The sequence below is a fragment of the Triticum dicoccoides genome, chromosome 5B (genome assembly GCF_002162155.2).
Source record: "Triticum dicoccoides isolate Atlit2015 ecotype Zavitan chromosome 5B, WEW_v2.0, whole genome shotgun sequence".
Lineage (NCBI taxonomy): Eukaryota > Viridiplantae > Streptophyta > Magnoliopsida > Poales > Poaceae > Triticum > Triticum dicoccoides.
This window is the reverse complement of record NC_041389.1, coordinates 347381931-347396504: the sequence shown is the minus strand read 5'-3', so window position 1 is coordinate 347396504 and position 14574 is coordinate 347381931. Positions and strand designations below refer to the sequence as shown.

The window sequence follows — 14574 nt, the reverse complement described above, 5'->3', positions numbered from 1 at the left end:
CCGATGACAAAGGGAACAACGTATGTTGTTATGCAGTCTGACCGATAAAGACCTTCGTAGAATATGTGGGAGCTAATATGAGCATCCAAGTTCCGCTATTGGTTATTGAGCAGAAACGTGTTTCGGTCATGTCTACATTGTTCTCGAACCCGTAGGGTCCGCACGCTTAAGATTTCGATGACAGTTATATTATGAGTTTATGAGTTTTGATGTACCGAAGGAGTTCGGAGTCCCAGATGAGATCGGGGACATTACGAGGAGTCTCGAAATGGTCGAGATGTAAAGATCGATATATTGGACGACTATATTCGGAGTTCGGAAAGGTTCCGAGTGATTCGGGTATTTTTCGGAGTACCGAAGAGTTACGGGAGTTCGCCGGGGAGTATATGGGCCTTATTGGGCTTTAGAGGAAAGAGAGAGGAGAAGCTGGGTGCCCCCCAAGGCCTAGTCCGAATTGGACTAGGGGGAGGGGCTGCGCCCCCTCCTTCATTCTCTTCTCTTCCCCCTTTCCTTGACTCCTACTCCTACTACTTGGAAGGGGGGGAATCCTACTCCCGATGGGAGTAGGACTCCTCCTTGGCGCGCCTCCTCCTGGCCGGCCACCCCCTCCCCCTTGATCCTTTATATACGGGGGCAGGGGGGCACCTCTAGAGAACAACACAAGTTGATCTTCGTGATCGTTCCTTAGCCGTGTGCGGTGCCCCCCTCCACCATATTCCACCTCGGTCATATCGTTGCGGTGCTTAGGCGAAGCCCTGCGTTGGTAGAGCATCATCATTGTCACCACACCGTCGTGCTGACGGAACTCATCCCCGACACCCTGCTGGATCGGAGTCTGGGGATCGTCATCGAGCTGAACGTGTGCTGAACTCGGAGGTACCGTACGTTCGGTGCTTGGATCGGTGGGATCGTGAAGACGTACGACTACATCAACCGCGTTGTTATAACGCTTCCGCTTTCGGTCTACGAGGGTACGTGGACACACTCTCCCCTCTCGTTGCTATGCATCACCATGATCTTGCGTGTGCGTAGGATTTTTTTTGAAATTACTACATTCCCCAACATCTACAGCGGAGAAAGCAGAGGTGAACATGTTAGTCGAGCGGGTAGTTCAATTGGTCCGTGAGGGCGTGACTGGCATGGATTTGCTGGAAGTGTTTCTTACTCGACGCATCCAGCCACTCCAAGCTCGTGATCATTCAATGTGGATGTATTCGGGCTCCAATGACACCGGTCAGGTCCACCCAGAGGAGGTCACCGATGAGATGGTGGTCCGGTGGCTGGAGGGCATTACTGGAAACAAAGACAATCCTAGGGGGTCCAGGAGAGTCATCTCATTCGACACTAAAAATCAGCCGGACAAGGTCTGATCTTATTACCGAGTGTCTTTTCAATCTGACTTGCGAGCATCTTTGAATCTGAGTGATGTTTGTTTAACTTCTTGCTTTGCAGATTTATACTGAGATGTACTCGATGTCGAACGGGGAGCAAGCCCAGGAGGGAGCGGAGAGCGCGAACAAGAGTGCCGACTGGCAATCCCCCAACAATGATGATGAGGAAGAGAGTGACGATTCGGACGATGAAGAAGAGGTTGACTCACCACCCCGCACAGAGCGCCGATACAAGCAGTCTCACGATCCTGCAGGTGGGCGCGACAAGGCAACACCTCCAAGCAGACAAGTGCAGAAACGCACTCGGACTTCGACTCCGGAGCCGTCTGAAAAGGTCGCCAAGCAGCCCAAGGTTGTCCCTTCAAATCCTTGGAAGACCTTACCGAGGATCAAGATGGACGTTCCCGTCGCTTCTGCGTCAGTGTTCTGTCTTTCTCTATTTTACTGTCGACTCATACTTCTGCTTTGACTGAGTGGGTTTTGAATCTTTCAGTGTTGCAACTTCTGGGACCTCCATGGACATCGACAAGGCTCAGGATGATGAAGAAACCAAAGACGAAGCTACTTCCAAAGCGGGTATGATTCTGCAATCTAGTGCTTATTTTGCTGGTTGAATTGTCGGCCGACTGAGCTCTTATGATTGAATTTTTTGCAGCCCCACAAAATGTCATTGAACTTCCAGACGACGATGATGAAGTGCCTCAGAAGAATACGGGAAGGAGGGGCAGGAATTTAAGCAGGAGAACGCCTGCCAGCCAGGTGCCTCAGTCGACATCAGCACCGGAAACAGTAGTTCAGCGATCCGGAGATCCGATTTGGGCCTCTGTTTCTTTTGCCAATCCTGTGTTGACTGACCTTCCTTCGACGTTGATTGCTCAAGTCCATGCTCCGTCCGTGCAACTCCATGCCTCAAATCCTCTGGCTGCTCCGGCTGTTCCATCAACTCCTCTCTTTGTTACCCATCATACTCCAGAAGACCCGGTGGGTGCTGCTAAGGAAGCTATACTCCAAGCAGGTTTTATGATGGACCAAATAAAGGTGGTGCATGAGGCTAGCAAGGCTGCCTACGATGCCAGCTCTGCTCTGCAGGTTAATGTCAAGGTGAGTTGATTTCTGATTGAACAGAAACTGTTGCTTTGTTATCCGTAAGATGTCCTTGGATGAGTGTTTTGGAACCTTTTATGTGCATCTGTCATGAGTCTGCACTTTACATCCAATCACCCACTGGGTGTTTTTAACTTATTGCTGAATAGTTCTTCCACTTGAGTCGACCAAGTTAAGCCATTGCCGTTGAACAAATCAGACCGGACAACACCCCGGACACGTCATAGAACTCTAGATCTGGCACCCCACCACGACTAAGACGCCGAACGAGGAAACCATATTTGCCATCCACGTACCACAAACCCAGCACATGTTCCGTCTTTCAGAAGTCGTCGATGCAGACCATAATATGCATCCGCTCCTGGTCTACCTCCAAACTCCGCGCCGACGCTGGACCAAACGTCGTCGCAACGGCGGAGCCCGAGGACACAGGTCCACCACGAGGATGTTGTCGCCGTCACGCCATCCTTGCTTGAACAGTCTGGTTTCCAAATCCATTCCCAGCCATAGGACCGATGACATCGTCAGGGAAGGATCTGAAGAATTTTTATTCAACGCCGTCATCATCGCCGTCGAAGCCAAGACGATGAACAACCTAAAAACCTAGACTACAAGAAAGTAAAAAACGATCCACATGCGTGGATCCGACGATCCCCTCACCACCGACGACCGAGTACACTGGCGAAGGAGAGCCGCCGGAGGATGGCGCTGAAAGATGGGCTCTCCTGGCGGCAGCTAGGGTTCCAGCCGCCAAGAGAAAAAACGGCTGACCCGATGCGGAGCTGCCTTTCGTTAATGCACAAAATTCCTTGTTCTCGTTAGACTGACCAGCACGTTTATTTGGTGGCTCGTAAAGTACAGCTAGCGTGCGGAAAATATCCCGTGGAGCTTAGGCTTAGGTGCATCCCCTTATCTAGCCATCCATCTTTGCATCGCGATTCGTGCAAAAACTTTTCTCTTTTTGTTTCTTCCAAATAAAACAACATATGAACTTAAAACTTTTGCAAGATAGCAATACATTCTTACTACAATGAGAGAAAAAAACTTTCAGATTTTTTGGTCCATCATAAGTATTAAAAATAACGTTTTTTAACAAAGAAAATCTCATTTTGTATATTAATATCTGTCAAAAAAATTTATAAGTTTTTCTCTCATTGTAGTAAGAATGTTTTGCTATCTTGCAAAGTTTGAAGTTCATATGTTGTTTTATTTGAAAGCAACAAAAAAGAGAAATTTTTACGTAGTAAATTAGCTATCTAGCACGGATCTCAAAGTTATATTGAAGAATATGGATAGAAGTTGTCCATGAGCCTAAGCTCTACAAAAACCGCGTCCCAACTTCCACATATACGTGCATAAATACATCAGCGGCATCTCCTTCGGCGCCGGTCATCGGCAGCACAGCAAGCCTGCAGGACCGGTGGCCAGGGCAGCTCGTACGGGTACGCCGCTCCCGCGTACCTATTCCTCTCGTGCGTGCTCTCCGTCTGCAGCGTGTCGAGCTCGACGGAGAAAAGGCAGGTCTCCCCCCTGGGCGTCAAGAGGATGTACCTCTCATTGGCCGCGACAATGTCGGCTGGCCGCAGCCTCACGACCTTCTCCGTCACCCACTCGCCGCTGCCCTGGAGCTGCGCAAAGACCGTGAGGTCTCTGTTGATCATGCGGACGACGCGCACCGCGCCGTCTTCGCCGCCGATGACCCAGAAGGTTGACAACTCGTCCCGCCACCCCACGACGGCATCCGGGAACATGACGAGCGAGAACTCCAGGGTGGACTCATCGAGAGAGAGCACGACGCCGTCGCGCTCCATCGTCCAGTAGAGCGACCAGCGCGTGCGCCCTACGAAATTGATTAAGCCAAACCACGAGAGGGGGACGCCGCCGCTGCCGGCCGCGCGCTGCCCCAAGCTCCAACCGCCGTCGGCGCCCGAGGAGAACACGCAGGCCCGGGGTGCGGCACGGGCATGCGCGACGTATTCGTAGACCGCGACGATCACCCGGAAGTTTGACATGCCGTTGCAGCCACCCGTCTCGTCGACGGCGCTGCCGTCGAGCAGGAACGCGCCGAAGCACAGGTGGCGACGCATCGCCGGCGGGTAGGCGATCCCCTGGTACCGTCGCGAGAGCGGCTCGCAGACGACGAGGTCCGGGAAGCGAAGCTGCCCCGTCCAGTCTGTTCTCGCCATGTAAAAGAGGAGGAGGCTGCCGCGGCTGTCGGCGAGCTCCCAGGACGAGGAGCCATCGCATTCCGGGAGGAAATCGAGGGAGAAGTGGCGTCTGTCGATGGCGTCGGCAGCCGTGGGGTCTGGCACGAACACCTGGTTGTTCCCGTCGGGCGGCAGCTTCTCGCGGTAGGGCCGGTCGACGACGTGGTAGTGACCGGCGACGTGGGCTGCGTGGAGGGAGCGGAACCGAGCCAGGAATGAGGTGTCCGCGACAAGGCGGAGCCAGCGCTTGCAGGTGAAGGCGGCTCGGACGAGGGCGACGGAAGAGCCGACGCGGAGGAGCACGAGCTCGAGGAGGTGATCGGGGATTTGGTGGACGGTTGTCGGCCCTGACGGGATGTCGCTCCTCGACGCTGTCTTGAGCTTGTTTTTGCTGCGCTGTCCTCGCCGGCGGCCAGCCATTGACCCGGAAGTCGGATGCACTTCTTGACGGGAATGAATCCTCGAGACAAAAATGGGTCTGATAAACTGAGTCAGTGAGCAGCATAAAACGAGCTGCTGACGGTTTAATACACTCAAGCGATGCGATTTGGAGCATATGCATTCGTGCCACTCACGGAACCTTCATTTTCTAAAGATCGTGCAACTTGCCTCCCACGGAACTTAACACTTGGTCGCAATGCTGGCGCCGCGCCACAGGAAGCTAGAATAAAGTTTACTTCAATCTTGGCACAATGGCGAGTCAACTTCATTTTTTACCCGTACGCGTAGTTTTTATTTTAGTTTGCAGTTTTGCAGGGTACCCGTACGCGTAGTTTGACACATGGAACATCAAATTATCCCATTTAATAAGAATTTCATCAGTTTGCCCATCCAGTGAAATTTGTGCCTGTTTTTACCCGTCAGTACAAAGAACACATAAATACAAATATAACATCCATGTGACCATGTCTGTAGACCACCTAACGACGACTATAAGCACTGGAGTTGGCTGAAGGGGCGCCGGCCTCATCGCCCCTCCCTCACCAGAGTCAGGCCAAACTTGTTGTAGTAGACAACCGGGATAAAAAAAAAAGACTGCCCCAGTTGCGTGTTCATGGTCGACTTGACTCGGATAAAAAAAAGGCCAGACCCAGTTGGGAGTTGACGGTTGACTTCAACCGGGAAAAAAAATGAATGCCTAGTTGTGAGTCGATGGTTGCCTTGCAACTAAGGAAAAATAGAATCGATGCAGTTGCAAGTTAAGGATGGACATGAAAAGAAGAGTTGGGATCAGTTGCTATACGAAAAGAAGCACTAAGTCTAGATACAAGTCGAGGCTGGACTTATTACAACTAAAAAAAAGGGGTTGCCCCAGTTGCGAGTTAGTAGTGGACTGGTAGCTGAGCGGGCAGAAATGATGTGTCCTAGTTGCAAGTTGGGGCTGAAGCCGCAACTGAAGAAAAAAATGTCTCACAAAAAAGGTTGCACAAAAAAGTGTAGGCTTCCATGAAAGACAAAGAAAAATGGAGAGAAAAGAAATGTCGAGAGATATATTAACCGCGAAATGGAGGGCATGCAACTAGCTACACTTTCTTGCACTGACTACAAACAAAAAGGTTCATTCATTTCATTCTTACTAAAAGAAATAAAAATGTATTTGAAAGTGAAATTGAACAAATATTTGCAAATTTGATTGTTTAGAATTTTAAAGTATGAAGATAAAATTCAAAACAAACAAAATTTACAAAAAAAGTAGAAAATGTTAACGAATTCAAAAATAATCACGATTTCAAAAATACGGAAGAAATATTTTTTCACAAATTTGAGAAAATGTTTACAAATTAAAAAATGTTGTTGTCCGATATTAGATTTACAAAAGTTGGTCGTTCAAAAAAGCTGGGATGCCGAAGGTGGATGCGCAATTGGGTCAGGTGTGTGCAGCACATAAAAAAAAGTTGTGGATCAAAGGGTGTGGTTGCGATTCATTACCCAGGGTGATACACAAAAACACTAACGTAAAAACACTATGTAACTCTTTTTATTAATTACGAAAAAGAATACACAAAAATTATACTCCCTCTTTCCCAAAGTATAAGGCGCAGATTGACTTTTCTGGTCTTCCATGCACTACTTTGACTATGATTTTCACGTATAATATATCTACAAAATTAGTATACATACATATATATATATATGAAATAAAATTGTTTTGCAAAATAAAAACGACGATGCCATTTATACATGTTCAATCCATATAGTTTGATATATATTAGTGGTCAAAGTCGTGCATCAAAGACCGTGCATATTTTGGGAAGCAGAGAGCGATTGCGGCAGAGAAATTTAGAAGACACGGAGGCAGAGAAGTTCAAAACACGCGACCGCTGAGGCAGAGAAGAGCGCGGCGAGCATCGTCGTGCCGATCGAGAAGACGCGGAGGTGCGGCGGGTAGGCGCGCCGGTGCCGCCCCTGCCTTCTCTGCTGCGACGGTCCCTGCGGCAGTGGGGTGCGTGAGGAGCTGCGCCGTGAGGAGGCGCGCTGGACTACGGCCCACGCGCCCCCGCTCTCCCCTTGAGCGGGGAGGAGCAGGAACGCGAGTGCAAGCAACATGAGCAACACAGCGGCGAGCGTCCAGGACGCCCCGAGCGCGAGCCTGTGGCGGAATCCCCTCCCGCGGGACCGGCCCAGCGTCGGCTTCGCAAGCAGGGGCTCCTCCGTCTCCGCCTGGTGCTGAGCGCCGGGGGAGGGGGGTGATGCAGGCAGGCGTAGATGGAGGGAGAGGGTAGCGAGGAGGAAGAGGAGGTCGAAAGTGCCGAGGAGTGCGTGCTACAGGCACAGAGAAAGGAGCAGGAAGGCGAGGCAAGAGAGAGTGGGGAACGCGTGCGAGAGAGCCCTCTCCCACCGGGGATACTTCTGGAAAATGCAGAAAATGTTTTAATGCGAAATACTGTACTGGGTTCTCTAAAACTACTATAATATGGACAGAGGGAGTACGTGGCATGCAAACATGAGCTAATGTTGGTTCTTGCGAAAAAATATATAATCAGTTTTATTGGCGTCGCTCAGTAATGAACAGCGGACGGACGGAAGAAAGCAGAGAAAGCGGAAAAAAAACAGCGCTGGATCATTCGTTTTTCTTCGCGGGAGGAAGTAGGATTATTCGTTTTACCTACTTCCTCCCCATCTGTGGTGTCTTTTTATAGAAAATCCCTGCCCTCTCTTAAAATCAACCCACAATTCATATTTAAGTCTCTTCGGAGAAAACATTTAGCTTTCTTGCAGAAAAAAGAGCCTTGCCATTCCTCAAATCAAGCCATAGTCCAAGTTTAAGTTTGACCAATAGGGTAAATCAAGAAAACAACAGTAGCAGCTGCAACATGAGCTGAATATGCAACAGCAATCCAAGGACGCATATCCAAGATGAAAACTAAGTTCCTACTCCGGCCCATATAACAAGTTGCACCAAATATGAAATGTAGAACAATTAGCTCATAAGGACCACCATTGTATAACCACTCATCAACAAATGCAACTTCCCAAATTGGATAAAGGTGCAATCTGATCACCGCAGAAGTAGGAATAATAGCACTAGAGATAATATTGTTTACATAAAGCAAAGAACCAGAAACAGGTTCACGAATACCATCAATATCTACTGGATGTGCAGCGATGAAGGCGATAGAGAATTGTTCGCTATTTGCGGAAAATACCCTTATATTTGGTTTAATCAACTTGCAATCCGTATCATATATTTTAAAAGATAGTCATACCTTTAAACCATAACTCCAATTTTAACATGTTATATATAGAATTTGATTTGAAAAATGTGTAGAATCTAAATATGATATTATTTTACCTATTAACTATTTTTAAAATGCTATTTATGGTGCAACTCTTATCAAGTGCAAGATATGTCATTCTTTCGTATAGGTGCAGATCCAGATTGGAAATGAACACCGTAGCAAAACCAAATTGGAGATGAAAGAAACCATCTACAAGCATGCATGCACGGGCAAAACGTCCATGGAGCAAAAAATAAAAATAAAATTACCATCTTATGCTGAGAGAGACACCTTAGGATTGACCACGGTCAAACGTGTTGTGATTGTGTGATCACTGGGGCCAGTGGCGGAGCGTGACCAAAATACAAGAGGGGGGCAATTTCATATAAAAGAACACAATATGCACTAAGTTGTGGAACATTTGTAAGGGTAATTAGATGACCATGTCATAATAAATATATCTTGTTCACACAAATACAACAGAGATACCAGGTTCACACATACCTGGGCATTGCCGATATGTAATCAATTTTTTTTACTAGGAGGGGCGTAGCCTAGTTTCATCTCCACGACGCTCCGCTAATGACTGGGGCCACTGTTAGTGAGGGTGGGAGGATAAACAGCAACACAGATAAAGTCTTGAGTCATGATTATTGAGTTAGGAACATGTGTTATTTGTTCTACCGTTGCAATGCACGAGCATTTTTACAAGTATGGGATAATAGGTACAATCTTTGTTTTAGAACAACTCGATGGGTAGAATCTTTGAAAGGATGCTCGATATGTCAAAAGCAGCCTAGAAAACAAAAACAAACAAAAGAAACCGGCCGCCCCACGCGAGAAGATATTGGACTAGACCGACAAGCAGAACAAAAAGGGAACAAAGCAGGCCATGAGACGCGCGCGACAACAGATATAAGTTTGCATGAGATTTCAGCATATTCAACCAATGGTTGAGAACTTAGATGAGACATTGTTACCCAAAAAGGTTATCACCTCGTTTTATATACTAGCAAGAGGACTCGTGCGTTGCAACGAGAGAAACAAATTCATAACCTCCAATGTCCATGATCACATTATGGTCCATCACCAAGATACACTATCACTCTCAATTTTGTGAAATCATGTACTTTTTCATAAACTCATGATGAACAGTTTCTAAAATCAAGAACATTTTATTGTTTGGAAACATTTTTTAAAAAACTATGAACATTTTTTAACAATTGTTTTGAATAAGTGAACGTTGTTTTCGAAATTGGTGGAACAATTTTTGAAACTCATGAACATTTTTTATTTAACAGACATTTTTTGAATGCATGATTATTTTTTGAATCATTGAATATTTTATGAATCAATAAACTATTTCGTAAATCAGGAACATTTTTTGAAATTTTAGGATATTTTTCCATTCATGATTTTTTTTGGAATTGGCGAAATTTTGTTCAATTTCTTTAACATTTTTAATACACAATCTTTTTCAAAATCATGAATATTTTTTATTTCCTCAAAGTTTTTTATTCATAATTTCTAACATTTTTTAAATAAGGAAACAAATTTTCATAAAACCGTGAACATTTTTTGAATCCACAATTTTTTTGTGATTTAATAAAATTTTATTTCAAAATTCTCATTTTTATTATTTTCGAATTTTATTTGAAGTCCCAAATTATTTGAAGAATAAAAAAGGAAAAAACACATTTTTTTTCAAAAAATAAAACAGGCCGCCCGGACATGAGCATGCCCAAACGGGCGCGTAGCTTCTTCTACCAGCATACAGAGCGCAGTATAAGAAGTCCCGACTGCATGGGCCGGTCCAGGCGGGGATTCCCCTGTGAAATATTTTTTATTGCTTACAGATAACATTGATGGGTAATATTTTACAAATTTGGAGCCAAATGCATGACGTACCGCATATTTGAAATCATGAACATTTTTCAAATTCGTGAACACTTTTACAAATTTTCGAACATTTTCTAGAATGAAGAACATTTTTTGAATTCATGAAGGTTTATACTATTAGCAACAATTTGTAAAATTGTGAACATTTTTTAAATGATTCTCTTGAGTTGACGAACATTTCTAGAATTGATGAACATTTTTTTAAAATTGTGGGAATAGTTTTTGACAAACATTTTTGAAATGCATAATAATTTTTTGAATCAGCGAACATTATATGAATGAATATACTATTTTATAAGTCATCAACAGTTTTTGAAGTTTTAGGATATTTTTCATGCATGAACATTTTTTGAAATGGTGAAATTTTTTCATTAATATTTTTTAGCACAGAGACTTTTTAAAAAATTGTAATTTTTTCTATTTCCGGAACAGTTTTTTTTTTCAAAATTTCAAACATTTTGTGAATAAGAAAACATTTGCTTATTAAAACATGAACATTTTTTAGTCCCGAAATAGTTTATGATTTATTAAACATTTTATTTTGAAATTCACCTTTTTTTAATTTTCGGAACTTTTTTTAAGTCTCAAATTATTTAAAGTAGAAAAAACGAAAATATAAAAATTATAAACAATCAATTTTTAAAACAGGCCGCCTGGCATGGACCGGCCCAAACGGGCGCACTCATTCTCTCCCAGCGCGTTGAGTGCGCATATAGGTAGGTGGTCCCTATTGCATGGGCCGACCCAAGTGAAAGATTACTCTGTGTGAAGCATTTTTATCAGTTATAGATGGTATTGGTGGGTAATATTTTGCAATTTTAGGGGTAACTTCCGTGACGTACCGCGAGAAGGAATGGCTACTTTATTATTAGGTTAGATAAAGCAACAACCATCATACAAATGATCCATACAATCTGACGTCACACACACCCAAGACAAGATACAAAGGTGTTTCGGTTCATTCACACCACCCCATACAACTTCAAGTGGAACAACAAATGGACAATAAGCATGAGTATGGAGATGAAGGAGCTCTCAATCGTGAACAAGCACCGCGAAGAGACGAAACTAAGCGCGGACGTACCATGTGCTCCATGGCGGTGCCTAAATGAAGGGGACGATGCCAGAGCACCGGCACCGCCCGACCCAAAGGATCAAGGTTTTCACCTAGGGCAACATGGAGGAAAAGGAGCAACAACGACGAATCCTTCAAGAAGGGGGGCGACACTCGCGGCCGCCGCCATCGTCGGTCTGGCCAGAGGCGGAAAAGGCTTTCACCTCGGCACACATGCACCTCCTTCGACCTATGCGCGGCCAACAACACACCTGCCGCACCACCGACATAGCACGCCAACCACCAGAGACCATGCCGCCCACACGACTATGGCCATCGACCAACACCAAGTCGTGAGCTCCGCCCACGGGCCCACGATTCCCACCATCTGAACTGCCGCCCGACTACATGGTGCTCTAGATCTCCATCAAAAGCACATGCCTTGCATCACCCGACAAACCCCAAACGCCGTCAGAGCCGACAACACCTGCCTAGACTGAGGCCGATCTAGCGCCCAGTGAATCGGGCTGGGAAAGAGGAGAAGCGGGAGCGGACCACAGCCACGGTCAGCGCACCCCTGCGCCGGCGACGAGCAGCCCAACCGAGTCAGCAGCACCCATCCCTCCCGTAAGTCTCCCCACACGTACACCCCTGTGCAGTCCTACCACATCGCTCCAGCCAGATCCGCACGTGTACACACCCAGCCGCCCGTCCAACGACGATGAGCACTGGTCGACCGCTGCCACCTACAGAAGAGGGCCACCCGAAGCACCATCACGAGCTGCCCGCGGATGAGCAGATGTTGGGACGCAACCAGCCGTCGCCGCTGCCAACCCGCTCCACAACGATACTCCACAGCCACCGCCGTCAAGCCCCCACGCGGTTGCGAGGGCCACCACCACGCTGCTGCAGGGCATCCCCGCCTAGTGACCGAGCCTGGCCTCTGCCACCGCCCCGCGCCACGACGCCATCGCTCGGGAACGCCCGCCCGGGCCGAGCCCCCACGAGCGGGGAGGAGAAAGGGCCTCACCGCCCCCAACACCCGGGCTTTGCCCCGCGGCGGGGGGAAGGAACGGTGGGAGGGAAATGCGTGCCGACGGCTAGGGTTAGCCCCTCAGTCGCTCGCGGGAGCGACGCGATGGAAGGGGAAAGTTGGACTCGATTACTTAGTTTGTTTGGACGATGAGACATTGTTAAGTCTCCCTCCGGATGAGAATTAGCAAATTCGTTAGGTTCTTTCAGGCCTCCGTACCGCCAGTACAATGTGCTCTGCGCCGCTGCGGTACACACGTCACCCCGGGCGTAATCATCAACACGCTACATGTACGTTGGTGTGCGACGAACAAACAGCGGCATGGCGCGCTATGACGTTCCAGTGCACGTTGGCGCGTTACAAATACTGTCAAGTAATTCGTAGGCGAACGTCGGCGGCACATACATCCGCCTGCTGCGCCGGCGATCGGCCGCACGGCAAGCCTGCAAGGCCGGTGGCCATGGCAGCTCGAACGGGTACGCCGCACCGGTGTACCTGTTCCTCTCATGCGCCCGCTCCACCTCCAGCGTGTCTAGATCGACAGAGACAATCCATGTCTCCTCCTGCGGTGTCACGAGGATGTACCTCGTACTAGCCGAGACGATCTTGGCTGGTCGCTGGAAGTACCTCTCCTCGCGCCCCGGTCGCCCGCAGGTTGCCTCCGGCAGCCTTACGAGCTTCTCGGCCGCCCACTCGCCGCTGCCCTGGAGCTGCACGAAGACCGTGAGGTCATTGTTGACCATCACGCGGACAACGCGCAGCGCGCCGTCGTGGCCGCCGATGACCCGGAAGGCTGAAGATTCCTCCGGCATGCCCACGACCGTACACGGGAACTCGACGAGCGAGAACTCCATGCTGGTCTCGTCGAGAGCCAGCACGGCGCCCTCGCGCTCCATTCGCCAGTGGAGTGAAGAACGCGCGCGCCCTGCGAAGCTCATTGAGGCGTACTCTGGAATGGAGACGACGTTCTCGGCCGCGCTCTGCCAGCCGCCTTCGCTGCCGGAGGAGAACACGGAGGCACGGGAGTGCCGCGGCCATCCTCGAAATCATGGCTTTCGTAGCCCACAGCGAGCACCCGAAAGTTCGACATGGCGATGAAGCCGCCACCAGACTCGTCCACGGCGGCGCCGTCGAGCAGGAACACGCCGAGGAACAGGCGGGAGCCAACCTCATCCGAGCAGAGGATCGTCTGGTACGTCCGCGTGAGCGGATCGCAGACGACCATGTCAGAGAAGTGGAGCTCCGAGTACCACGTTCTGTAGGTTATCCTGTGCCAGACGATATTCCTCCGGTAGAGCAGCAGGAGGCCACCGCGGCTGTCCCCGAGCTCCCAGGGCAACGAGCGGTCGCCCTCCGGGAGGAAATCGAGGGCGAGGAGGCGTCTGTCGATGGCATCGGCCGTCGAGGGGTCCGGCACGTAGACATGGTTGCTCCTCCCGTCGGGCGGCGGCTCCTTGAAGCTGGGGTCGACGACGTGGTAGTGGCCTGGCACGTGGGCCGCGTGGAGGGAGCGGAACCGGTTGAGGAAGGCGGCGGCCGCGACGATGCGGCGCCAGCGCTTGCAGGTGAAGGCGGCGCGGAGGAGGGCGAGGGAGGAGCCCACGCGCAGGAGGACGAGCTCGAGGAGGTGGTCGGGGATGTGGTGCACGCCCGTTGGCCCTGGAGGGATCGGCTCGCGCCTCGGCGCTCTCTTGGGCTTGCCGTTGCTGCGCCGGCGGCGGCCGCGACGCGCCCCCTTGTTCGCCATCGACGCTGAACTCGCTTGAATGGAATTCTCGTCTCGGCACGAATGAATGGGTCTTATAAATCAGTGACAAGCGCAAACGTGTTGTTCTTAGCTCAATGCAGAATGGGTCTTGTAAAGTTACCAAGTGGCGCAAATTCGAGCATACGCGTCTCCGTGTCTCCCACGGAACTTTTTGAGGGAAAGGCAACTTGCCTCCCACGGAACTTAACTTCTTAACACTGCCTTTTCATTTTCTGAAATTCGAGTCATACCATGAGGAAAACGAAGAGCTACAGAATTTCAGTTCAAACACACGAAAGCAGAAGCAAGACTAGATGACTAATGAAATCAAACATCATGAAGTAGATATAGGACATGTTTGGTTCCAGTTTGCAACAGTAGCTGCATTGCATGTCTATCCTAACCCAGCCCGATTCTTGA

General features: G+C 48.8%; 1 protein-coding gene and 1 pseudogene across 1 annotated transcript; both read right to left on the bottom strand.

Moving 5' to 3' along the window:
• Positions 1 to 3806: 3806 nt before the first annotated feature.
• On the bottom strand, positions 3807 to 5234 carry LOC119305491. Its single transcript, XM_037581998.1, has one exon. It carries the CDS (start codon positions 5120 to 5122, stop codon positions 3860 to 3862), a length of 1263 nt encoding a protein of 420 aa, XP_037437895.1. The 5' UTR covers positions 5123 to 5234; the 3' UTR covers positions 3807 to 3859.
• A 7372-nt stretch (positions 5235 to 12606) lies between these two features.
• LOC119305490 lies at positions 12607 to 14154 on the bottom strand (annotated as a pseudogene).
• Between the last annotated feature and the right edge of the window lie 420 nt (positions 14155 to 14574).

What these genes read in the sequence shown, in the direction of transcription:
- LOC119305491 (XM_037581998.1), bottom strand. Translation starts at nt 5,122, where the DNA reads ATGGCTGGCCGCCGGCGAGGACAGCGCAGCAAAAACAAGCTCAAGACA.